The sequence below is a fragment of the Doryrhamphus excisus genome, linkage group LG7 (genome assembly GCF_037039965.1).
Source record: "Doryrhamphus excisus strain RoL-2023G ecotype Guam linkage group LG7, RoL_Dexc_Guam_v1.1, whole genome shotgun sequence".
Classification (NCBI taxonomy): domain Eukaryota; kingdom Metazoa; phylum Chordata; class Actinopteri; order Syngnathiformes; family Syngnathidae; genus Doryrhamphus; species Doryrhamphus excisus.
Genome location: NC_136363.1, coordinates 2,934,132 through 2,961,337, shown reverse-complemented (window position 1 = coordinate 2,961,337; position 27,206 = coordinate 2,934,132). Strand labels below are relative to the sequence as shown.

Genomic DNA, 27,206 nt, shown 5'->3' with positions numbered 1-27,206 from the left:
TTGTCAAAAATGACAAAAATCAAACTCTTGCTTTTTATGCCATTTTTGGGGGCTTCTGGGGCCCCTGTTGAGCGTGTGTGAGGTTTCCACTTTTATTTTTGACAGAAAAGTGCTTTAAAAGCAAGTTGAAAAAACTGAAAAAAACGACATACTAACCCCTTACGTTTTTTGTCAAAAATCAACGCCGTCAAACTCTGGCATTTTATGCCATTTTTGGGTGCTTCTGGCGCCCCTGTTGAGCGTGTGTGAGGTTTCATCTTTATTTTTGAACAGAAAAGTGCATTTCAAGCAAGTTGAAAAAATGAAAAAAAACGACATACTAACCCCTTACGTTTTTTTCAAAAATGACCAAATTCAAAATCTGGCATTTTATGCCATTTTTGGATGCTTCTGGGTCCCCTGTTGAGCGTGTGTGAGGTTTCATCTTTATTTTTCAACAGAGAAGTGCATTTCAAGCAAGTTGAAAAAATGAAAAAAAACGACATACTAACCCCTTACGTTTTTTGTCAAAAATGACAAAATTCAAACTCCTGCATTTTATGCCATTTTTGGGGGCTTCTGGGGCCCCTGTTGAGCGTGTGTGAGGTTTCATCTTTATTTTTGAACAGAAAAGTGCATTAGAAGCAAGTTGAAAAAAATGAAAAAAAACGACATACTAACCCCTTACGTTTTTTGTCAAAAATCACCAAATTCAAAATCTGGCATTTTATGCCATTTTTGGATGCTTCTGGTGCCCCTGTTGAGCGTGTGTGAGGTTTCATCTTTAAATAACTAACCCCCTTATGATTTTTGTCAAAAATCGGCGCAGTCAAACACCGCCATTTTAATTTGCCGTTTTAACAAAGTCAATGTCTAACTTTTTTTGTTAAACTTAAAACCCTAATTCATGAACACAAAGAAAAAAAAACCCACCGAGAACATGCAAACTCCACACAGAGATGCACGAAGGTGGAATCGAACCCTGGCCTCCTAGCTGTGAGGTCTCTGTGCTAACCACTCGACCCCCGTGGAGCCTTCCTTTACTTCAGAAGAATTCTCCACTATAATTCAACTTCCGGTATTCCTGGTATTGGGCTTTATATGGAATCATATTTTGTAGATATTGATGCAATGTTCACTGATTCATTTTTATGGGCTGGACATTCATTCATCTTTCTGATTGACTATCTTCACGGAGGCACCCAGGCAGATGATTCATGGACGTTTTTGATTTGTAGGGCCGGAGTCTCCGTTTATTGCACAACTCGGCCACGCTTTGCAGAGCCGGTGGTAAACGTCTAATCAGCAATATACAATAAGACAATAAGACGTGACGGATGTGTTTTTATGCTGCATGCTTATACTTTCTGGGTTATTAAAACAGCACCGTGGATTTGTTTATATGTTTGCAAAATGCTTCCCAAAAGGAAAATAATTCTTTCAACTCACCGTTATTTCGAGTTAACTTGAGGCACGCTAACTTGAGAGGGAATGACTTAAGTACTTTTATAGTTAGAGCTTAGAAAACCAGTTTTAAGACCTTGCAAATGCATTTTTTTGACATTATTAGAGCCCTGTATACATGAAATAGCATCCCTATAGTCACCTTTACACTTGTATTTGCTTTTGTGTGTTGCTGTAAATGTGTCCCAACGCCAAGGGAGCTAAGCGGGGTCATAAATATGACTTTTGTATTTGATAATTAGGACTTTTTATTTCATAACAACGACTTTTTATATAATACTTTTGATCTCATACATAAGTCATAATTAGCAAATAGGAAATTCATAATTAGCAGATCATTTTGACTTTTTATCTCATCATTATGACTTCCCTATTTGATAATTATGACATTTCATCTCATGATTATGACTTTTAATTTCATAATTACGACTTTCCTAATTGATAATTATGAGTTTTCATCTCATAATTAAAACTTTTCATCTCAGCATTTGGAATTTTTTCTCATAATTTTGACATTTCATCTCATAATTATGACTTTTAATTTCATAATTCTGACTTTCCGATTTCATAATTATGACTTTTAATTTCATAATTATGACTTTCCGATTTCATAATTATGATTTTTATGTCATAATTTAAACTTTTCATCTCATCATTGTGAATTTTTTCTGATATTTTTTTAATCTAAAAAATATGACATTCTAATTATGACATTTCATCTCATATTTATAACTTTTAATTTCATAATTATGACTTTTAATTTCATAATTATGACTTAATTTCATAATTATGACTTTCTGATTTCATAATTATGACTATTATGTCACAATTTAAACTTTTCATCTCATCATTGTGAATTTTTTCCGATATTTTTTTAATCTAAAAAATATGACATTCTTTTTGATAATTATGACATTTCATCTCATAATTATGACTTTTAATTTCATAATTACGACTTTCCTAATTGATAATTATGAGTTTTTATCTCATAATTAAAACTTTTCATCTCAGCATTTGGAATTTTTTTCTCATAATTTTGACTTTTTATCTCATAAATTTGATATTCTTTTTGATATTTATGACACTTCATCTCATAATTATGACTTTTTATTTCATAATTATGACTTTCCGATTTCATAACTATGACTTTTATGTCATAATTTAAACTTTTCATCTCATCATTGTGAATATTTTCTGATATTTTTTTATCTCAAAAATATGACATTCTTTTGGATAATTATGACATTTCATCTCATAATTATAACTTTTAATTTCATAATTATGACTTTTTAGCTCATAATTAAAACTTTTCATCTCTTCGTTGAAAAGTTTTGAGTTTTTTCCTCATAATTTTGACTTCTTACCTCATAATATGACATTCTTTTTGATAATTATGACATTTCATCTCATAATTTTGACTTTTAATTTCATAATTATGACTTTCCGATTTCAGATTTGTGACTTTTTTATGTCATAATTTCAACTTTTCATCTCATCATCTTGACTTTTTCTCATAATTTTTTAATTTTTATCTTGTAATTTAAACTTTTCATCTCAACATTTTGAATCGTTTCTCATAATTTCGACTTTTTATCTCATATTTCACATTTTCATCTGATCATTTTGACTTTATCTCATAATTATGACTTTCATATTTGATATATATTTTTTGAAGGTTTTAACTTTTTCTTTCAGTGATAAAAACGAGGGGCTTAAATCGCCAATGAAGGCCGAGGTATGAAACCGCTGTAAGCCTCTGCCTGAGAGGAGGAACATGCTAACAACATGCTAACAACATGCTAACAGCATGCTAACAACATGCTAAGCATTCAGTCCGTTTATAAAAATTAATAGAAACAACAGCTTTTTTTTTTATTTTGTAAATCTACCCTCAGGAAGTAGCGGCTGTTTTTCGGCGATACGATCTCGAAGTTTCGTTGTTTTTTTTTTCCGACTCTAAAGAGCAGATAGAACCCAGAGGTTATTATTCCATAATAATAATAATAACTTGGTTATTATTATTATTATGGAATAAAACAACACAGGCAGGTGATTCATCTTGTAACTCAACCAAATTAACGTGAAGAACAAAACAAGGCCATCCAGATGTTTACCGGGTGGGGGTGGTGGGGGTGGTCGGGGTCTGGGGGGGGGGCGGGGGTGGTTCCTCCAGGCTTAGGTGAAGGCCTCCTCTTGTTCCAAGCGTAAGATCTCACTGATGGCCGTGCTATGAAAACATGCTATTCATTAAGATTCACTTAGAAAAAAAGGCTTTAGACGCCAATTACGTTGAACCGCGACCACCCTTGCAGGAAGCATGACTCAGCATATTGCAGGAAAAGTTATGTAACGCCGTAAGAAGGAAAGATGCACATTGCTCTAACTAGGAAGCTCACACAGCCAAAGGGGCTGACAGCAGGCCGATATTAATGACGCAACATACAGGCCGTATTCATATGGTGACTTCGATCGTGGCGCCTGCCAGTTAGTGTAATGATACTATGCTAATGTTAACATGCTAGCAATGCTAACATATTAACATCAGCGTGCTAACACCCAAACACGGTGGGGTAAGTCTTGACATGTTTTTCCTATGAAAATAAATATGCTACTATGCTAATGTTGATATGTTAGCAATGCTAATATGCTAACACCTAGCATGATGCTGCTAAGTGTTTATATATTTGTCTACTGATGAAAAGAGATTAAAATGCGAGTAATAGCACTATAGCGCTAAGTCTTTATGTAAGTGTCTACCGATGAAAATTGCTAAAAATGCTATTAGGCTAATGTTAACATGCTAGCAATGCTAACATATTAACATCAGCGTGCTAACACCCAAGCATGGTGGGGTAAGTCTTGACATGTTTTTCCTATGAAAATAAATATGCTACTATGCTAATGTTGATATGCTAGCAATGCTAACATGCTAACACCTAGCATGATGCTGCTAAGTGTTTATATATTTGTCTACTGATGAAAACAGATTAAAATGCGAGTAATAGTACTATAGCGCTAAGTCTTTATGTAAGTGTCTACCGATGAAAATTGCTAAAAATGCTATTATGCTAATGTTAACATGCTAGCAATGCTAACATATTAACATCAGGGTGCTAACACCCAAACACGGTGGGGTAAGTCTTGACATGTTTTTCCTATGAAAATAAATATGCTACTATGCTAATGTTGATATGCTAGCAATGCTAACATGCTAACACCTAGCATGATGCTGCTAAGTGTTTATATATTTGTCTACTGATGAAAACAGATTAAAATGCGAGTAATAGTACTATAGCGCTAAGTCTTTATGTAAGTGTCTACCGATGAAAATTGCTAAAAATGCTATTATGCTAATGTTAACATGCTAGCAATGCTAACATATTAACATCAGCGTGCTAACACCCAAGCACGGTGGGGTAAGTCTTGACATGTTTTTCCTATGAAAATAAATATGCTACTATGCTAATGTTGATATGCTAGCAATGCTAACATGCTAACACCTAGCATGATGCTGCTAAGTGTTTATATATTTGTCTACTGATGAAAAGAGATTAAAATACGAGTAATAGTACTATAGCGCTAAGTCTTTATGTAAGTGTCTACCGATGAAAATTGCTAAAAATGCTATTATGCTAATGTTAACATGCTAGCAATGCTAACATACTAACGTCAGCGTGCTAACACCCAAGCATGGTGGGGTAAGTCTTGACATGTTTTTCCTATGAAAATAAATATGCTACTATGCTAATGTTGATATGTTAGCAATGCTAATATGCTAACACCTAACATGATGCTGCTAAGTGTTTATATATTTGTCTACTGATGAAAAGAGATTAAAATACGAGTAATAGTACTATAGCGCTAAGTCTTTATGTAAGTGTCTACCGATGAAAATTGCTAAAAATGCTATTATGCTAATGTTAACATGCTAGCAATGCTAACATATTAACATCAGGGTGCTAACACCCAAACACGGTGGGGTAAGTCTTGACATGTTTTTCCTATGAAAATAAATATGCTACTATGCTAATGTTGATATGCTAGCAATGCTAACATGCTAACACCTAGCATGATGCTGATGCTAAGTGTTTATATATTTGTCTACTGATGAAAAGACATTAAAATGCAAGTAATAGTACTGTAGCGCTAAGTCTTTATGTAAGTGTCTACCGATGAAAATTGCTAAAAATGCTATTATGCTAATGTTAACATGCTAGCAATGCCAACATACTAACATCAGCATGATAACACCAAGCTTGGTGGGGTAAGTCTAAATATGTTTTTACCTATGAAAATAAATAAATATGCTACTATGCTAATGTTAACATGCTAGCAATGCTAACACCTAGCATGATAGTGCTAAGTGTTTATATATTTGTCTACTGATGAAAAGAGATTAAAATGCGAGTAATGCTAACATGCTAATGTTAGCACATTAGTACCATAGTGCTAAGTCTTTATATAAGTGTCTACCTATGAAAATGGCTGAAAATGCTACTATGATAATGTTAACATGCTAGCAATGCCAACATACTAACATCAGCATGCTAATACCAAGCATGGTAGGGTAAATCTTGATATGTTTTTACCAATGAAAATAGATAAATATGCTACTATGCTAATGTTGATATGCTAGCAATGCTAACATGCTAACACCTGTCATGATTGTGCTAAGTGTTTATATATTTGTCTACTGATGAAAAGAGCTTAAAATGCGAGTAATGCTAACATGCTAATGTTACCACATTAGTACCATAGTGCTAAGGCTAAATAAGCTACTATGCTAATGTCAACATGCTAGCAATGCTACCACACTAACATCAGCATGCTAACACCAAGCATGGTGGCGTAAGACTTGATATAAGTTTTTACCAATGAAAATAGATAAATATGCTACTATGCTAATGGAAACATGTTAGCAATGCTAACATGCTAACAGCTAGCATGATAGTGCTAAGTGTTTATATATTTGTCTACTGATGAAAAGAGATTAAAATGCGGGTAATGCTACCATGCTAATGTTAGCATATTAGAATCATAGTGTTGTCTTTATATAAGTGTCTACCTATGAAAATGGCTAAAAAGGCTACTATACTAATGTTGACATGCTAGCAATGCTAACATGCTAAGACCTAGCATGATAATGCTAACAGATAGTGCTAACTGTTTATATATTTGTCTATTGATGAAGAGAGATTAAAATACAAATAATTAGCATTAGCAACATTAGCATGTTAGCATATTAGTATCATAGTGCTAAGTCTTACAAGTGTCTATACAAGTGTCTATCTATGACAATGGCTATAAATGCTACTATGCTAATGTCAACATGCTAGCAATGCTAACATGCCTACTGATGAAAAGAGACTAAAATGCGAGTAATGCTAACATACTAACATTAGCATGGTAACACCTCGCACGCAGCGCAATGTACCAGGAATGCTAAATGGGAATCACTGAATCTGAATGTGATGTCCACTTCCCTGTGGGACAAAAACGAGCTCAGAACTAATTGCATTGCTGGTTTCTTTTTAAAACAAAATGTCACTGTGGTAAAAAAAAAAAAAGTCACATTTGTACTCCGAAGACCAGAAGCTAGCTTTAACTTTAGCTATTAACACTACAAAACAATGTGGCAATAATGTGTTTTTCATGCAAATTCAAATATTCCCATTTTGGTTATTTTGATTAGAACCGAAGATGACTGAGAGGGTTGCATCGTTGACTGCGAGCATGTTGTGCAACCGTCCCTCGCACGGTGCCCCGTCAGCTTTGCTTACATCACCAAATGTGCAGAGCCAATCTGCGCTTACTGATATATATATATATTTTTTTTTACGGCTAATGCCGCATCGTCAAAGTAAGCATGCAAAGCTCGACAATCTGTTCCACCGCACCGCCAATTGGCTGCTAGAGGAAGTCAAACACATTTCACCCACGCAATAATTCAATGAGTTGAGGATTAAATACATAATAGTCAGCCTTATGATGCAAAATGTGCTACATGGAGTGAAACATAAACTAATAATATTCTCAAATTCCACTGTGGAAAAAAAAAAAAAAAAAAGTGGCATCCCCCACTGAGCAGGCAGGTGTAGACTCGAACTAGCGGCGTGTGGAACAGACGCTAATGGAGATGGAAAGCCATCTGAGCTTGCAGAATGTTTGCAGACATCTATGATGACATCCAGGACTGATCACCACATCAACCGCAGGCAACCGTTTCCATTGGCAGAAGATCATTTTGGGCTGTGGGGAGACGGGGGGGGGGGGGCCGGGGGCTGGGGAAATGAGCCCATGAAATATGATTTCATAAAGATAAAAATGCTGCTGAAGGCAGTCGCCGTATTCAAACCATCACCAAGGAAATATTTGTAAAAAATAATTCCAAATTCCATTAAAAAAAGGTTATCCTCTCGTTCTGTGTGGAAGTGGTACATTTTCGACCTCTTTGTTCTTCACACGGGAGGCGGGGTAAAATCTGGACTGGTCGCTAGCCAATCACAGGGGATGAAAAAAAAGGTTTTCCTCTCATTCTGTGTGGAAGTGGTACATTTTTGGCTTCTTTATCCTTCACACGGGAGGCGGGGTACAACCTGGACTGGTCGCTAGCCAATCACAGGGCATTAAAAAAAGGTTTTCCTCTCGTTCTGTGTGGAAGTGGTACATTTTCGACCCCTTTGTTCTTCACACGGGAGGCGGGGTATAATCTGGACTGGTCGCTAGCCAATCACAGGGGATGAAAAAAAAGGTTTTCCTCTCATTCTGTGTGGAAGTGGTACATTTTTAGCTTCTTTATCCTTCACACGGGAGGCGGGGTACAATCTGGACTGGTCGCTAGCCAATCACAGGGGATGAAAAAAAAGGTTTTCCTCTCATTCTGTGTGGAAGTGGTACATTTTTGGCTTCTTTATCCTTCACACGGGAGGCGGGGTACAACCTGGACTGGTCGCTAGCCAATCACAGGGCATTAAAAAAAGGTTTTCCTCTCGTTCTGTGTGGAAGTGGTACATTTTCGACCTCTTTGTTCTTCACACGGGAGGCGGGGTACAACCTGGACTGGTCGCTAGCCAATCACAGGGGATGAAAAAAAAGGTTTTCCTCTCGTTCTGTGTGGAAGTGGTACATTTTTGGCTTCTTTGTTCTTCACACGGGAGGCGGGGTACAACCTGGACTGGTCGCTAGCCAATCACAGGGGATGAAAAAAAAAGGTTTTCCTCTCGTTCTGTGTGGAAGTGGTACATTTTTGGCTTCTTTATCCTTCACACGGGCGGCGGGTTACAATCTGGACTGGTCACTAGCCAATCACAGGGCATTAAAAAAAAGGTTATCCTCTCGTTCTGTGTGGAAGTGGTACATTTTCGACCTCTTTGTTCTTCACACGGGAGGTGGGGCACAACCTGGACTGGTCGCTAGCCAATCACAGGGGATGAAAAAAAAGGTTTTCCTCTCATTCTGTGTGGAAGTGGTACATTTTTGGCTTCTTTATCCTTCACACGGGAGGCGGGGTACAACCTGGACTGGTCGCTAGCCAATCACAGGGCATTAAAAAAAGGTTTTCCTCTCGTTCTGTGTGGAAGTGGTACATTTTCGACCTCTTTGTTCTTCACACGGGAGGCGGGGTACAACCTGGACTGGTCGCTAGCCAATCACAGGGGATGAAAAAAAAAGGTTTTCCTCTCGTTCTGTGTGGAAGTGGTACATTTTTGGCTTCTTTATCCTTCACACGGGCGGCGGGTTACAATCTGGACTGGTCACTAGCCAACCACAGGGCATTAAAAAAAGGTTATCCTCTCGTTCTGTGTGGAAGTGGTACATTTTCGACCTCTTTGTTCTTCACACGGGAGGCGGGGTACAATCTGGACTGGTCGCTAGCCAATCACAGGGCATGAAAAAAAGGTTTTCCTCTCGTTCTGTGTGGAAGTGGTACATTTTCGACCTCTTTGTTCTTCACACGGGAGGCGGGGTACAACCTGGACTGGTCGCTAGCCAACCACAGGGCAGTAAAAAAAAGGTTATCCTCTTGTTCTGTGTGGAAGTGGTACATTTTTGGCTTCTTTATCCTTCACACGGGAGGCGGGGTACAATCTGGACTGGTCGCTAACCAATCACAGGGCATAAAAAAAAGGTTATCCTCTCGTTCTGTGTGGAAGTGGTACATTTTTGGCTTCTAGATTTTTTTTCTTCATTTTTGCTGTTTTTTAATTTTCCATTCCAACTTTATTCTTGGAGATTTCTTGTAATTATGACTTTATTTCCATAATATTTGGACTTTTTCCGACTAACTTATTCAAATTACATTCGTTTTCCTTTATGAATATTTTTGTCATATTTTATTTAATAACATTTATATGTTTATTCTTGTAAAAGTGCGCTTTTCCTTTTTGTTAAAAATTTTTAAAATTCTTTCCTAAAATTACAGATTTTTTTTCTTAATTTTTGCTGTTTTTTTTAATTTTCCATTCCAACTTTATTCTTGGAAATTTCTTGTAATTATGACTTTATTCCCATAATATTTTAACTTTATTGGCTCCCAGGCCGCATTTTGGACACCCTTCATTTAAGCTTTGATGATTTTACAATAAAACACATTCGGTTCTTATTTGATCAATAAATAGACGAATATAAAAGATGAATTCCACGATGAATATTTCACGCTGATAGTTGGCGTCCATGCGGTCTACAACATATGTCCCATAATGTAGCCGTGTTGTGTTGTAGTTGCTATTTTGGGCGCTACCCTGCAGTGCGGTTCTTAAAGCTCCGGGATCTGTTCTTCCGTCCTTCAGTCAGGATTAGAAGGCAGAAGGGTGAAATAAGGATTTTGGGAACAAAATAAGTCTCGTGTTAGGGGGGGGGGGGGGGGATGACCAAAAGACGGTCTGTAGCCGTGTACGTCAACATCGCCTTTGACAGCCTGCAACCGTCACTTTAAAGCGTTTGTGATGAAGCCTGATTGGGTTGAAAGGCTGAAATGAGACACGAGAGACGTGGAGTCGTGACAATGGTTGCTTTCATTTTGTTTCCAGGCTGTCATTGCAGGGGCTGCACAAAAAATAAACACATCCCATCTCCGGTAGGTGTGCTGACATAAATTATACGGAATAATGAGGAATTAAAAAAGTTATTTCCCAGGAGATTCCGGTGATTATGATACGGATGTTTTAATTTCCAGTGCATATGACTTTCCGATGTTTGAGCCCATTTGTGCATACACTATATAAGCTTCACAGGTTCACATCCGTGAGGACTGGGTAACTCCACACATTGGAAATCGCAGGAATCACTTAAAATCGCTAAAATCATCACACAGCATCTTAACACTCAACACTATTTATTCATTTTCTACCGCTTATCCTCACGAGGGTCGCGGGGGATATCAGCATGCTAACACCAAGCATGGTGGGGTAAGTCTTGATATATGTTTTTACCTATGAAAATAGATAAAAAATGCTACTATGCTAATGTCAACTTGCTAGCATACTAACATCAGCATACTAACACCAACCATGGTGGGGTAAGTCTTGATATATGTTTTTACCTATGAAAATAGATAAATATGCTACAATGCTAATGTTAACATGCTAGCAATGCTAACACCTAGCATGATAGTGCTAAGTGTTTATATAATTGTCTACTGATGAAGAGATTAAAATGCGAGTAATGCTACCATGCTAATGTTAGCACATTAGCATCATAGTGCTAAGTCTTTATATAAGTGTCTATCTATGAAAATGGCTAAAAATGCTACTATGCTAATGTCAACTTGCTAGCATACTAACACCAGCATACTAACACCAACCATGGTGGGGTAAGTCTTGATATATGTTTTTACCTATGAAAACAGATAAATGTGCTACAATGCTAATGTTAACATGCTAGCAATGCTAACACCTAGCATGATAGTGCTAAGTGTTTATATAATTGTCTACTGATGAAGAGATTAAAATGCGAGTAATGCTACCAAGCTAATGTTAGCACATTAGTTTTATAGTGCTAAGTCTTTATATAAGTGTCTATCTATGAAAATGGCTAAAAATGCTAGTATGCTAATGTCAACTTGCTAGCATACTAACACCAGCATGCTAACACCAACCATGGTGGGGTAAGTCTTGATATAAGGTTTTACCTATGAAAACAGATAAATATGCTACTATGCTAATGTTAACATGCTAGCAATGCTAACACCTAGCATGATAGTGCTAAGTGTTTATATATTTGTCTACTGATGAAAAGAGATTAAAATGCGAGTAATGCTACCAAGCTAATGTTAGCACATTAGTTTTATAGTGCTAAGTCTTTATATAAGTGTCTATCTATGAAAATGGCTAAAAATGCTACTATGCTAATGTCAACTTGCTAGCATACTAACACCAGCATGCTAACACCAACCATGGTGGGGTAAGCCTTGATATAAGGTTTTACCTATGAAAACAGATAAATATGCTACTATGCTAATGTTAACATGCTAGCAATGCTAACACCTAGCATGATAGTGCTAAGTGTTTAAATATTTGTCTACTGATGAAAAGAGATTAAAATGCGAGTAATGCTACCATGCTAATGTTAGCACATTAGTATCATAGTGCTAAGTCTTTATATAAGTGTCTATGAAAATGGCTAAAAATGCTACTATGCTAATGTCAACTTGCTAGCATACTAACACCAGCATGCTAACACCAACCATGGTGGGGTAAGTCTTGATATATGTTTTTACCTATGAAAATAAATATGCTACAATGCTAATGTTAACATGCTAGCAATGCTAACACCTAGCATGATAGTGCTAAGTGTTTATATAATTGTCTACTGATGAAGAGATTAAAATGCGAGTAATGCTACCAAGCTAATGTTAGCACATTAGTTTTATAGTGCTAAGTCTTTATATAAGTGTCTATCTATGAAAATGGCTAAAAATGCTACTATGCTAATGTCAACTTGCTAGCATACTAACACCAGCATGCTAACACCAACCATGGTGGGGTAAGTCTTGATATATGTTTTTACCTATGAAAACAGATAAATATGCTACTATGCTAATGTTAACATGCTAACATCTAGCATGATAGTGCTAAGTGTTTATATATTTGTCTACTGATGAAAAGAGATTAAAATGCGAGTAATGCTAAGTTACTTAGTTACGCTAATTAACCTAGCATGTTTTTGGAATGTGGGAGGAAACCGGAGTACCCGGAGAAAACCCACGCATGCACGGGGAGAACATGCAAACTCTACACAGAGATAGCCGAGGGTGGGATTGAACTCGGGTCTCCTAGTTGTGAGGTCACAGCTAATTCACATTTTAGAGCACCACCATTCCATTCCATTCCATTCCATTCCATTCCATGCTTTGGGAAAAAATAACTATTGACAACACACAGGATAAAATCCATTTTATTCAATGTTGCTCTTGTACTACATGTTCTTGATGGTGATGGTGATGGTGATGGCTAACCAGCTAAACAAAGAACATAGAAAAATGTTGCTCCAACGCCATGATAGAGACAACAGCATACTCAACGATATACTACCTCTTGGGGAACTATACAGAATATTGCATCATGTTGGGAATGTGCAAAAAACAGGATTCCATAAGCCAAAGTAAATAATGTTAAGTGTGTCTCTCGATTAATTATTCATATCGTTTGACTGCAGTGTAAATTTGTTTGCATGCATGCAATACACAAAGATGCAACTGCCAGAATTTGTACAAAAAGATGGGATGGAAAATACACTTTTTTGAGTTTTTTGATATTAGCAAAAAGGGTTTAGCATGACCGTGCTTAAACATGACAAAACTTGTTGCACCCGTAAACGTAATAAATTTAATAATAAAAATCTGCATTTTTAAATGTAATAATAATCCCGCAAATGTAATAAATTTGCAAAGTTTGCCTACTGCAAACGTAATACTGAATTTCATTACATATGTGGGAAAGTGAAAAACTGTAAAGGTAATAACTTCCCACAAATGTAATATGAGACAAAATAATCATCTTTGTTGTTGTTGTTACATTTGTAGTATTTGTCAGTATTACGTTTGCAGTAGGCAGATTTTATTACGTTTGTGATAAATTTATTACATTTGATGGATTATTACATTGTTACACCCGCAAATGTAATATCTGCCCAAAAACGTAATATAAATCTGCAGCTTTGACTGTAATAATAATCCCGCAAATGTAATAAATTTCCCACAAACGTAATAAAATTTGCCTACTGCAAAAATAATACTGAATGTAATAGTTATTACATTTGTAAGAAATTATTACATATGTGGGAAAGTGAAAAACTGTAAAGGTAATAACTTCCCACAAATGTAATATGAGACAAAATAATAATCTTTGTTGTTTCTTCTTTTAATGACGGAGAATGTGTAGATGTCATTTTGAGGATTTTAACAAAATAATTCTTTTTTTTCTTTTTTTTTTTTGGAAGAAATATCATTTGAATACATTATAGGAATATTTAATTATTAAATTAGAATTTATTTTAAATTTAAAAACATAACACAATTGTGATAATTGCAATTGTTTTAATAAAATGTGATTACTATTATTATATTTTATTATTTCTTTTGATTATTTCTTCCCCACATACACACAAAATCACACATACAATAAAATACTGTGACTAAAACGCACATGTACGCCCACAAACTAAATGTAACATTTGCAAGAAATTATTACATATGTGGGAAAGTGAAAAACTGTAAAGGTAATAACTTCCCACAAATGTAATATGAGACAAAATAATAATCTTTGTTGTTGTTTGTTCTTTCTTTTAATGAGGGAGAACGTATAGATGTTTTTTCGAGGATTTTAACAAAATAATTATTTTTCTTTTTTTTGTGGAAAAAATATTATTCAAAAAATATCATTTGAATACATTATAGGAATCTTGAATTATTAAATTATAATTTATTTTAAATTTAAAAAGATAACATAATTGTGCTAATTGCAATTGTTTTAATAAAATTTTATTATTATTATTATTATATTTTATTATTTCTTTTGATTATTTCTTCCCCACATACACACAAAATAACACATAAAATAAAATACTGTAACTAAAACGCACATGTACGCCCACAAACAAAATGTAACATTTGCAAGAAATTATTACATATGTGGGAAAGTGAAAAACTGTAAAGGTAATAACTTCCCACAAATGTAATATGAGACAAAATAATCATCTTTGTTGTTTGTTCTTTCTTCTTTTAATGAGGGAGAACGTATAGATGTTATTTCGAGGATTTTAACAAAATAATTTTTTTTGTGGAAAAAATATTCAAAGAGTATAATTTGAATACATTAAAAAAATCTTTAATTAATTAAATTATAATTTATTTTAAATGAAAAAAGATAACATAAATTTTGATAATTGCAATTGTTTTAGTAAAATTTTATTACTATTTTTATTATATTTTATTATTTCTTTTGATTATTTCATATACACACAAAATCACACATACAATACTATATTGTAACTAAAACGCACATGGAAATTCAGGAAATTCAGTATTACGTTTGCAGTAGGCAAATTTTATTATATTTATTATTTTATTATATACGTTTGTGGGCAGTTATTACATTTGCGGGTATAAGAAACCTTCCAAAAAGATGTATAAATACTCCCTTTGTTGACTACCTAACCCACATGACTACTTTAAACGTACAGAACAATATACATATACTGCACTTCTACTATGTTGCCTAAACAATAGTAACCAGCAGTTTCAATTGGAGGTGAAAACAGCATCTAAGGCCTGGGACATTTCTTACAAAAATATCACATTTTTAGAATTGAAAAAATACCTGGTATTTGTAGATGTAGTTACACATGTACATGGAAAAATGAAACATGGAGGCAAACTGATGTCCGCCTATCCTAACTGAGGTTTCTGTAGTTGAATCATATTGTCTTATTTTAATGCGCCACCACCCTCGATTGACATGGACTTCACTTATCACCTTGCGTTGCACCTCTTGGATACCCGTGTGATAACGTACACGATGGTAACGCAACTTCTAAATCATGATATGTTTGTATTTAATGAAGTACATTACCCACAAAGCCGAATGTTCCCAAGTTATACAACTTAAAAAGATTAAAAACTCAGTAAAATATGGATAAAGCGCCAAAAAGACCTCATACTTCGAGGTCATACTTAGTAATCCCTCATTTATCACGGTTCTTTGGTTCCAGACCTGACCGTGGTAAAGAAGAATGAAATAGTTTTGTAGCAAATGCGTTTTTTAAACCTTCTAAATAAGGTTTTTTAACATAATTTAGAGCCCTCCGGACATGATATAACACCCCTATAGTCACATTTACACCCCTATTTCCCAATATTGCAGCGATAATCAGAAAATAAGACAATAAACAAGACATAACGTGAACTTAGCATTCTCAATAATGTAACATTACTGACACCTAGTGACCAGTGTAGAATACTACATATCATAACAATGTGTCTTCTGAATGCCTTATATTTGTATTTTAATTCAAATTAATTAATTTCTTAACATAGGCAAGAATGTGTTTTGTTATGAATATTTTTTTTTTAAATAATAGGGCGTATTCAAACACGATACAGCATGATTTCTTAATAAATAATATAACGTGATGCAGTGAAGGCGCAAAATTAATTAATTAATTAAATGCGATTGCTCATGATATTTACCGTTAGCGTGATTTTTGATTAATATACACTACAAATGAAAAATTGTGACCGAATTCAAATAAATTGCAATACTACATTTTCGTAAAAAACGCATTAAAATGTAAACGCGATTGAGAGATTAATTTTTGTTGTTGTTGCAGTTTTTGTTTTATTTTTACAGAAGTCAAAAGGTAATTGGAAGGTTGCACTTTATTAATAATTGCAGTACAGTGGAACCTTGGTTAGCGTCGTCTCTAACCAAATAAATTCTTTAATATGAAATAATCCAAAAATATTTAGCATTCTAGTTTTACACACAACTTCCTGTTTTGTTATTTCTTCATTTAAATCGTGTTTCTCGCATAAGTAATCCAAAATGGAGCCATTTTTGTCAGTAAGCTAGCTCCTTTGCTAGAAGCTAAGGATGTTTTGTGATTTAAAAAATACATTAAAAACACTGTTAGATTCATGTTTTTTTTTGATAATACAACAAAATAGTATGATAAAAATGCGGAAAATGTATGTTCGACATGGACTAAAAAACACGCTAACTGAGGTTCCACTGTTTCCACTGTTTGTGTTTGTACTATTGTACGCTAACTGGAAAATGTATGCCAAAATTTCTACATTTTTAGCCGAATAAGACGCTAATTGGGGTTGTATTTTTATTTTTTTAACCGTAGTGTATACACAGTATACACAAGGAGCTATGCTAACGGGAAAAATGTACGCAAACCAAGGCAAAATTGCGGCGTAAATTTCCGTACACTAACCAAGGTTCCACTGTATAGCCTCCAGCAGGGTAAAACCGAATTAGTAATGATGTGGCTTCAATAAATTTTTTTGTGTACGTGTACTACCACCGGATACCAAAGTACTGCCACGCTGAATAGGAATACACGTGTCCAATGCTGCTAAAAGAAAATAATAATAATAATAATAATAATAATAATAATAATAATAATAATAATAATAATAATAATAATAATAATAATAATAATAATAATAATAATAGGTACAATATGTATGCTCTTACAGTGCAGGTGAGAATAAATAATGTCAATATCTCGTTAGTTACAAGCACGACAACAATAAATACCAAACAATTAATTTAACATTAATTAAATAAGGTAAGAGAAAGGAAAAAATTTTTTTTCCGATATTGAAAAAAAAAAAAAACTTCTTCACATTGAAAGGGAAACTGAAACACGGACTGTACAAATGGGAATTGGACGTGTACCGTCCCAAGAAACCCCCCCACATTCCCTGTGCGTTGATGCTGTTTGACCACATTGTTTAAAAACTCCACATTGCTGATAACCAATTGTTGGTAAGAAAAGCTGTAGAAAAATAAAGTACAGTTTATCTTCAAGATTTAAAAGACCAAATGCCCTTTTTTTTTTTTTTTTGAAAAATTTCTAAAAATCTCCAAATCGGAGAAGTGTTATTTCACAACAGCTGTACTTTTTTTTTTTTTTTTTTTAATTCTTTCTTTTAAAAAAACTTTTTTTTTTTTTTTGGCAGTAAGTGGAACAAGACAGGGAACTGAGAAGATTCTTGGGAATTTTCCGTCAGAACGTTAAAGTTCATAGTCCAGCGGTGCAAGTTAGTCCGTCTGATGTGGTCTTGGTGATTTCTATCAAAGGCAGTGAGTGTTGTTGGGGGGGTGGCTCAGAGGTCTGAGGTAAAAAAGTGAGTGTGGTAGTGGTAGTGTGGGGGGAGGGGGGTGGGGGTAGCTGACAGGTTCAAGGTGGCAGTCGTCATAAGAAAATGGAGGAAGAAAAAGAGAGAATCAGTGGATAGAGCAGCAAGCATTCAATGTTTTTTTTATAATCCCTAACAATTTTAAGACATAAAAACTTTTTAAGCCATAATTTTAAGCCATAAAAACAAACTAAAAAATTTGTAAGTACCGTATTTTCTGGACTATAAGTTATGATATGGTTGCACTTTATTAATAATTGCAGTACGGTGGAACCTTGGTTAGTGTCGTCTCTAACCAAATCAATTTTTTAATATGAAGTAATCCAAAATATTTAGCATTCTAGTTTTACACACATCTTCCTGTTTAGTTATTTTGTCAATTCAATCGTATTTCGTATTCGTATATACGAATTCGTATATAATCGTATTCAATCAATGTTTACCGTTAGCGTGATTTTTGATTAATATACACTACAAATGAAAAATTGTGACTCAATTCAAATAAATTGTCCAAAATAGCAATACTACATTTCCGTAAAAACGCATTAAATAGTGACAATAAAAGCGATTCTGAAGATGTGCACCATAATTTACGCCAACCGAAAAAAAGTATGCAAACCAGGGCATGCGCTAACCGAGGTTCCACTGTATTTTGTTTGACTGCAATTCTACATTTTGTTACTGCATAGGTTATTGTTTTTGATGTACATATATTTACACTTATTTTGAACAGCACCTGCCACTTTTATATTTATATTGGTATTCCTTGTTTTATTTTTAAATTTTTTTTTTCTATTTTATTTAATTAAATAATTTATTTATTTTTATTTATTTTATTTTTTATTTTACTTTCTACAAAATGCACCGTTGTATGCAATACAATGACAATAAAGGCAATTCTGATTCTGATTCTTAAGATGCGCACCATAATTTATGCCAACCAAAAAAAAAGTATGCAAACCAGGGCGTGCGCTAACCGAGGTTCCACTGTATTTTGTTTGACTGCAATTCAACATTTTGTTAATGCATAGGTTATTGTTTTTGATGTACATATATTTACACTTATTTTGAACAGCACCTGCCAATTTTATATTTATATTGTTATTCCTTATTTTATTATTATTTTTTTCTATCTTATTTTATTTTTTATTTTTTAATTTTTATTTTTTATTTTACTTTCTACAAAATGCACCATTGTATGCAATACAATGACAATAAAGGCAATTCTGATTCTGATTCTTAAAATGCGCACCATAATTTACGCCAACCCAAAAAAAGTATGCAAACCAGGGCGTGCGCTAACCGAGGTTCCACTGTATTTGGTTTGACTGCAATTCAACATTTTGTTACTGCATAGGTTATTGTTTTTGATGTACATATATTTACACTTATTTTGAACAGCACCTGCCACTTTTATATTTATATTGGTATTCCTTATTTTATTTTTTTTATTTTTTTTTATTTTTTATTATATTTTTATTTTTTTTAATTTTTTTAATTTTTATTTTACTTTCTACAAAATGCACCGTTGTATGCAATACAATGACAATAAAGGCAATTCTGATCCTGATTCTTAAAATGCGCACCATAATTTACGCCAACCGAAAAAAAGTATGCAAACCAGGGCGTGCGCTAACCGAGGTTCCACTGTATTTTGTTTGACTGCAATTCAACATTTTGTTAATGCATAGGTTATTGTTTTTGATGTACATATATTTACACTTATTTTGAACAGCACCTGCCACTTTTATATTTATATTGCTATTCCTTATTTTAGTTTTTTTTTTTTTCTATTTTATTTTATTTTTAATTTTTTTATTTTTATTTTACTTTCTACAAAATGCACCGTTGTATGCAATACAATGACAATAAAGGCAATTCTGATCCTGATTCTCAAAATGCGCACGATAATTTACGCCAACCGAAAAAAAGTATGCAAACGAGGGCGTGCGCTAACCGAGGTTCCACTGTATTATGTTTAAAAATGTTGGGCGTGACTTAAATGAATGTAAATGTAATGTTTCTTGCACATGGATCATTTTTCATGAGGGATATGAAGTTGGATTGACGGAACGTATATAAAAAGACGGAGTGTGGACACTCACCTCGTCTTACTCGGGAGAAATCTCCGTTTCCTGGTGGACAACCACTTTAGTGACCGACATGTCTGGGTGTTGTTCTTTTGCTTCTTTAATTGCCTGAGCCAAAGCCTGAACAACATGGGACACAGCAACAATAACAGGTTTGTTCAGCAGAACAACGTGGAGATGACGGTCTACACCAACCTTGGCTAACTAACGCCAGTCAGGTCAGGGTTCCTGACCTCTTGGTGTCACATAGTTAGACCAAACGGTTTTTAACGATCATCTGGTAAATTGATGTTGTATTATGTCCTGTCAATATATACATCCATACATCTTCTGCTTATCCAAGGTCTGGTCGCATGCAGATCCGGGCAGATCTTGACGCATCCCCAGGCCAGCTAAGAGACTTAGTATCTGCACCGTGTCCTGGGTCTTTCCGGGCTAGTTTTCTTTATCAGTCGGACGTGCCCTGAACACCTCCATAGACAGGCGTCCGGAAGAATCCGGAATCTACTTCATCTAGCTTCTAAGTTTCTCAGAGAAACTCTTACGACCGCTTGTACCCTGCAATCGGTTCCTACCCAAAGCTCAAGACCATAAATGAGAATAGGAACATAAATCGTCCAATAAATTAAGAGCTTTGGATTTCAGCCCGGCTTTCAGTCCCCATCACTGCAATCCGCCTTTCAATCTTGTGTTCCGCGAGGTACTTAAAACTCCTCCTCGTGGGACGGGATCTTATCCTTGACCCGGAGATGGCACTCCGCAATCTGAATCTATAAGTCAGCTGGAGATCGAAGACTGAGACTGAGTCCGGTCGTGGGAAAACGTGGGTAGGTCAAGTTTTCTTACTCGGATCAGATCCGTGGGGTCACCTGGAAGAGTATGATGAAGTGGCTACTGAAACTGCTGACCCCGGGCACATCCGGACCCCCCGGATAAACAGAAGAAAATGTAAGTATGGAACTTAGAACTTATGCCTACAATGCCCTCGTTCTGCTGTTCTCTACTGCAGACCTTTAGCTACTTTAGCCAGGACCTTTAGCCAGGGGTAATGCGCCCCCATTAGGTGTTTTGAGCGGGTGGCCCCCCACACACTCGCCTTCGGATAGTGACAGGATGCCTGCTTCCCATTCCCGTGGAGCCACAGATGTCAGGCTACATCAGAAGTAGGGAAAAGGAAAGAACACCTCCATCCCAAACACTTGGTCTCCCCCTGCTGGATTGGACCCTACCCGGACTGGTGTGGGCACTTCCGCTCATCAATGAATGCACAATTGGGGACTTGGATCTTAGAAGAAACCACAATTTACCTTATCGTGGTCAATTTTGGTGTCTCCAGTAATCACGATCCTCTTCTCTATGCGAGTCTCAGAGATTCCTCCTTTGACGGTCTAGTACAGAAACATGGTATGAGAAGTACGGAACGAGGTTTATTATCAATTTATTTAATTTAATTTAATTTTAATTACGCCAACTTTTGTTATTATTAGCTAGTGGCATTTTACACAATTAAGCGCCTATAATAAGGCTGGAAAACTAAAAATTCTCCAACTGTTGTAAAACTGTTGAAAAACACGTTTGTATAGTACCAATAAGTGTTTAAAATTAAAAAAAAAAATTTATTCAAATTTTTTTCCCATAATGCATTTCATTGGTGCTGCAGTGATGTCAGCCTCCCTCTCCGCTACTGTGTCACGTGAACAAAGGCAGCATTACTGAGCCAGCCATCCATCCATTTTCAATCCAAATGTATTGTATGTTTCCTGGCTACCTTTTGAGCGTTAAGTTACTGTGTGATGAATTTAGTGTTCTTTTGTAAGACGACACCGTAAGTCAGACTGTTATATTGAGTAATGACCAACTGTCGTTTCCAATTTTTTTTTGAATTTTTTTTCATGATTGGCTCCTCACGGACTTGTTCATGCCACGATATGCCATTTTATGACACAGACATGCGTGTTCGGTGTGGCTTATATACGTACAAATTTGTGTTTGTCTCGAAATTTAGTGGGTGCGGCTTAAACACCGGTGCGTCTTTTGCAACGGAAATTACAATATATAAATTTAGAATTATTTTATGCATATAAAAATATTAAAACATGTTGTGTGTTAACATTTTTGAGCCACGTATAGATGCCATTTCGTAAGCTAGCAAGCTAGTCACAAGGGCGGTTTATGATAAAAATAAATTAATAACAGTGTATTCTTAGTGTATGTATAGCACAACAAGCCGCTAACCAGAAAATGTACATTAACCGAGGCAAAATTTTTGATGTTAACTGAAAAACATGCTAACCAAGGCGGCTGCTTATGCGTATATAGCAATAATGGAGCCTGCTCACTGCAACTTTCTGATGCAGTACTTGGTATTTCAATCAATACTATTGTATTCCTTCTTTTTTTTTTTGATTTATGCTCCGTATAGAGTAGTTGTTTATCTTGGGAATTCACATTTTAGAGCACCAGCGTTCCAAATGTCACATCCTAATGTCCTGTTGGGGACGTGTTGGGAAGATGGAGATTACTTTTGTGTTTTTTTTGTTTATTTTTACTTGATAAAATCAAAATAATTTGACAGCTAAGTGGAGTCCTGCTTGTGATTTAGTATCATGGTATGCACATATGGATTTGAACGAAGATGGAATGACTTATTTACATAACATCTCTCTAACTGGGAAGGGTTGGGTTGACTGACAGCGGTGATCAATCATCAGCATTCAAGCAAATTGCAATATTGATCGGTATCGAGTTGTCGAGTCATGAGGCAGACCTTGGTGATCTGGGTGGTGGTGGTTGTGCTGATGGTCTCCGATGTGATGGTCTGGGCACTCAGCAGAACCCCCGAGTCCCGCTCCGCCAAGGTGTCCACCGGCTGTGGGAGAGAAACCTTTTCAGTGTTAGACTCCAGTTTCCGAGCATAAATGAACTAAAAAAAAATATAAATACAAGGTAGAAGAAGTATTTTAATTGGGAATGTAGTATTCCACTTACCTGCGCTGACTCGTATGTAATGGTCTTGGTTTCAGTGTGAACTAAAGGGACGTCCTTGTAGGCCACAGTTCCTCTCAGAGAGTTGGTGACATCTGAGATGGTGATTGTCTGGGTCTTCAAAACCGGAGACTGGAAAGACGAACAGAGTCAGAGACAAACTCTCTAAGACTTGGAAAGACACTAAACACAACATATTCAGGCTACAAAACCCACTATGCTAACAACAACAACAGTGTTGTCCCGATTTTGGTTAACCTTCCTCTTGTGTTAGACTTCCGTTTTATATTTTAATACATAAAAATAATCACATAACATTTATTTATTGCATCAAGGCTTTTTGACTATGTCAGGAAAATCTATTTCAACAAAATAAAACAAAAAAAAAACCAAAAAACTGATAACACTGCCAAGTGGGAGCATATATAAATTAAAAAGAATGGGGCCTAAAATTGATCCTTGGGGCACACCACATTTTATCTCTATCACATTGTTAGCACTACTGATGACGCAGCATCTGGAGCAACTGGGGGTTCAGTATCTGGAGGATCGAACCCGCAACCTTCAATACAACAACAAGGACACAAAAACACCACAGCCGAATGGTGAAGATGCATGGCAAACATGTGTGAGTCATTTAATCATTTCTTGTGTAGGACTGAAAGTGAAACTGAAAATGTACTGAGATATTAATCTGGCTCTATAGGTGTAATAATAATATTTAACTGTATCCACACAACAAGGACACAAAAACACCACAGCCGAATGGTGAAGATGCATGGCAAACATGTGTGAGTCATTTAATAATTTCTTGTGTCCGGCCAAGTATGACTGAAAGTGAAACTGAAAATGTACCGAGATATTAGTCTGGCTCTATAGGTGTAATAATAATATTTAACTGTATCCACACAACAAGGACACAAAAACACCACAGCCGAATGGTGAAGATGCATGGCAAACATGTGTGAGTCATTTAATCATTTCTTGTGTAGGACTGAAAGTGAAACTGAAAATGTACTGAGATATTAATCTGGCTCTATAGGTGTAATAATAATATTTAACTGTATCCACACAACAAGGACACAAAAACACCACAGCCGAATGGTGAAGATGCATGGCAAACATGTGTGAGTCATATAATAATTTCTTGTGTCCGGCCAAGTAGGACTGAAAGTGAAACTGAAAATGTACCGAGATATTAGTCTGGCTCTATAGGTGTAATAATAATATTTAACTGTATCCACACAACAAGGACACAAAAACACCACAGCCGAATGGTGAAGATGCATGGCAAACATGTGTGAGTCATTTAATCATTTCTTGTGTAGGACTGAAAGTGAAACTGAAAATGTACTGAGATATTAATCTGGCTCTATAGGTGTAATAATAATATTTAACTGTATCCACACAACAAGGACACAAAAACACCACAGCCGAATGGTGAAGATGCATGGCAAACATGTGTGAGTCATTTAATAATTTCTTGTGTCCGGCCAAGTATGACTGAAAGTGAAACTGAAAATGTACCGAGATATTAGTCTGGCTCTATAGGTGTAATAATAATATTTAACTGTATCCACACAACAAGGACACAAAAACACCACAGCCGAATGGTGAAGATGCATGGCAAACATGTGTGAGTCATTTAATCATTTCTTGTGTAGGACTGAAAGTGAAACTGAAAATGTACTGAGATATTAATCTGGCTCTATAGGTGTAATAATAATATTTAACTGTATCCACACAACAAGGACACAAAAACACCACAGCCGAATGGTGAAGATGCATGGCAAACATGTGTGAGTCATATAATAATTTCTTGTGTCCGGCCAAGTAGGACTGAAAGTGAAACTGAAAATGTACCGAGATATTAGTCTGGCTCTATAGGTGTAATAATAATATTTAACTGTATCCACACAACAAGGACACAAAAACACCACAGCCGAATGGTGAAGATGCATGGCAAACATGTGTGAGTCATATAATAATTTCTTGTGTCCGGCCAAGTAGGACTGAAAGTGAAACTGAAAATGTACCGAGATATTAGTCTGGCTCTATAGGTGTAATAATAATATTTAACTGTATCCACACAACAAGGACACAAAAACACCACAGCCGAATGGTGAAGATGCATGGCAAACATGTGTGAGTCATTTAATAATTTCTTGTGTCCGGCCAAGTAGGACTGAAAGTGAAACTGAAAATGTACCGAGATATTAGTCTGGCTCTATAGGTGTAATAATAATATTTAACTGTATCCACACAACAAGGACACAAAAACACCACAGCCGAATGGTGAAGATGCATGGCAAACATGTGAGTCATTTCATAATTTCTTGTGTCCGACCAAGTAGAACTGAAAGTGAAACTGAAAATGTACCGCGCTATTAGTCTGGCCCTATAAGTGTAATAATAATATTTAACTGTATCTACACAACAAGGACACAAAAACACCACAGCTGAATGGTGAAGATGCATGGCAAACATGTGTGAGTCATTTAATAATTTCTTGTGTCCGACCAAGTAGAACTGAAAGTGAAACTGAAAATGTACCGAGATATTAGTCTGGCTCTATAGGTGTAATAATATTTAACTATATCCACACAACAAGGACACAAAAACACCACAGCCGAATGGTGAAAATGCATGGCAAACGGGCAAGTCATTTAATAATTTCTTTTGTCCGACCAAGTAGGACCGACCCGACATGAGACTAGAAAGCTAACACAAGAGGAAGGTTAAGGTTTCAATTCCTGTAAGGGGAAGCCGTCAGTCAGTAAAAAAAAAAAATCCATGCCATTGAGTTATCTCTTAAAATCTTTCATTTATTTTTATTTCATGAACGTGCACCACACTAAATAAAAACAAATATTCAATTCAGTCTCCAACATGCAAACGTACGTCCTTTCTCTTTTCCATTTTTATACTTTCAACAAAATAATACAAGCAGAGGACTTTTTCTTCCACACATAATATACACTGCCTTGCCGTAAAAAGGTTCAACACTTGATATTTATGCTCACTGGACCAGTTTTGGCTTAGTTTATGGCACGCATTTACTGTGGCACAATGTCAATTTGTTTTCTCCAACCAATTTTATCCTTTATACCGCTCCTTTCTGTAATATTTATTTTCTTTGCTTATTTCAACCCCAAAAAACAAAATTTACCTTATCGCTGTGGTAAAAGCTATTGGAATTTATTTAAATTAAATTTTATTTTTTTTTTTTATACAGTTTAAAACCTTTTAGTGAGTGTGATCATTGACTACTTTTCCGACAGCAACACAGTACCAAGAATCAGTAAGAAAAGCTAAGGAATATAATAATAATAGCTAATAAAATAATAAAAATTTTAAATAATTTAATAAAATTTTAAAAATAAAATTTTAAAAATGTTATTAAAACATTTATTAAATCTTATTAAAATAATAATAATAAAATAATACAAAAATTAAAATTTTATCCAATAGCAACTCAGTACCAATAATCAGTAAGAAAAGCTAAGGAATATAATAATAATAGCTAATTATAATTTAATAATTTTTTAAAAAAATATTAAATTATTTCAAAAAGTATTAAATTTTTTTAAAATAATAATAATAAAATAATAAAAAAATACATTTTTTATCCGATAGCAACACAGTACCAATAATCAGTAAGATAAGCTAAGGAATATAATAATAGCTAATTATATAATAATAATAATAATAATATTTAACTGTATCCAAACAACAAGGACACAAAAACACCACAGCCGAATGGTGAAGATGCATGGCAAACATGTGTGAGTCATTTAATAATTTCTTGTGTCCGACCAAGTAGGACTGAAAGTGAAACTGAAAATGTACTGAGATATTAGTCTGGCTCTATAGGTGTAATAATAATATTTAACTGTATCCACACAACAAGGACACAAAAACACCACAGCCGAATGGCCGAATTTAACTGTATCCACAACTCCAATTGTGTACTTTATGTATTTATAAAGCAAATCTCTGTGAGGTCCTTGTCTCCATGCTATCTTGTGCTCGTTTGTTATTCAATAGCGGCATAATAACTACGAGCTAAAGCAAATATATTTTGACCTTTGGTGAGCTACTCAAAAACCAGCCCCTGAGCTACTGGTTGCGACCTCTGCCTTAGATGTTGCGTCAATGATGAAACTACTAACGGCGTCATTTGTTTCCGGCTGAAAAATAATCACCCATGCAGTAATTATCCAGTGAGAGGCTGGATTCAAACCTTTTTTTTTTTTTGGCTCAGGCAGTGTACTTTAAGACATTATAAAGGTAATGCAAACAATTTAATAACACTTCCT

General features: G+C 35.2%; 1 protein-coding gene across 4 annotated transcripts in view; it reads right to left on the bottom strand.

The window, feature by feature from the left end:
- Positions 1-17,600: 17,600 nt before the first annotated feature.
- The window catches only part of epb41a (erythrocyte membrane protein band 4.1a), a 45,148-nt gene continuing 35,542 nt past the window's right edge, over positions 17,601-27,206 (bottom strand). For 3 of the 4 annotated variants that reach the window (XM_058046433.2, XM_078791902.1, XM_078791903.1), the window contains 5 exons: positions 22,891-23,019; positions 22,670-22,786; positions 21,210-21,290; positions 19,918-20,022; positions 17,601-17,844 (listed from right to left, as the gene is read on the bottom strand). In XM_058046433.2, the coding sequence (XP_057902416.2) occupies positions 19,924-20,022; positions 21,210-21,290; positions 22,670-22,786; positions 22,891-23,019 (426 nt within the window). In that variant the 3' untranslated portion in view covers positions 17,601-17,844; positions 19,918-19,923. The remainder of the gene's footprint in view (positions 17,845-19,917; positions 20,023-21,209; positions 21,291-22,669; positions 22,787-22,890; positions 23,020-27,206) is intronic. The other variant, XM_058046434.2, reaches the window with a different exon arrangement.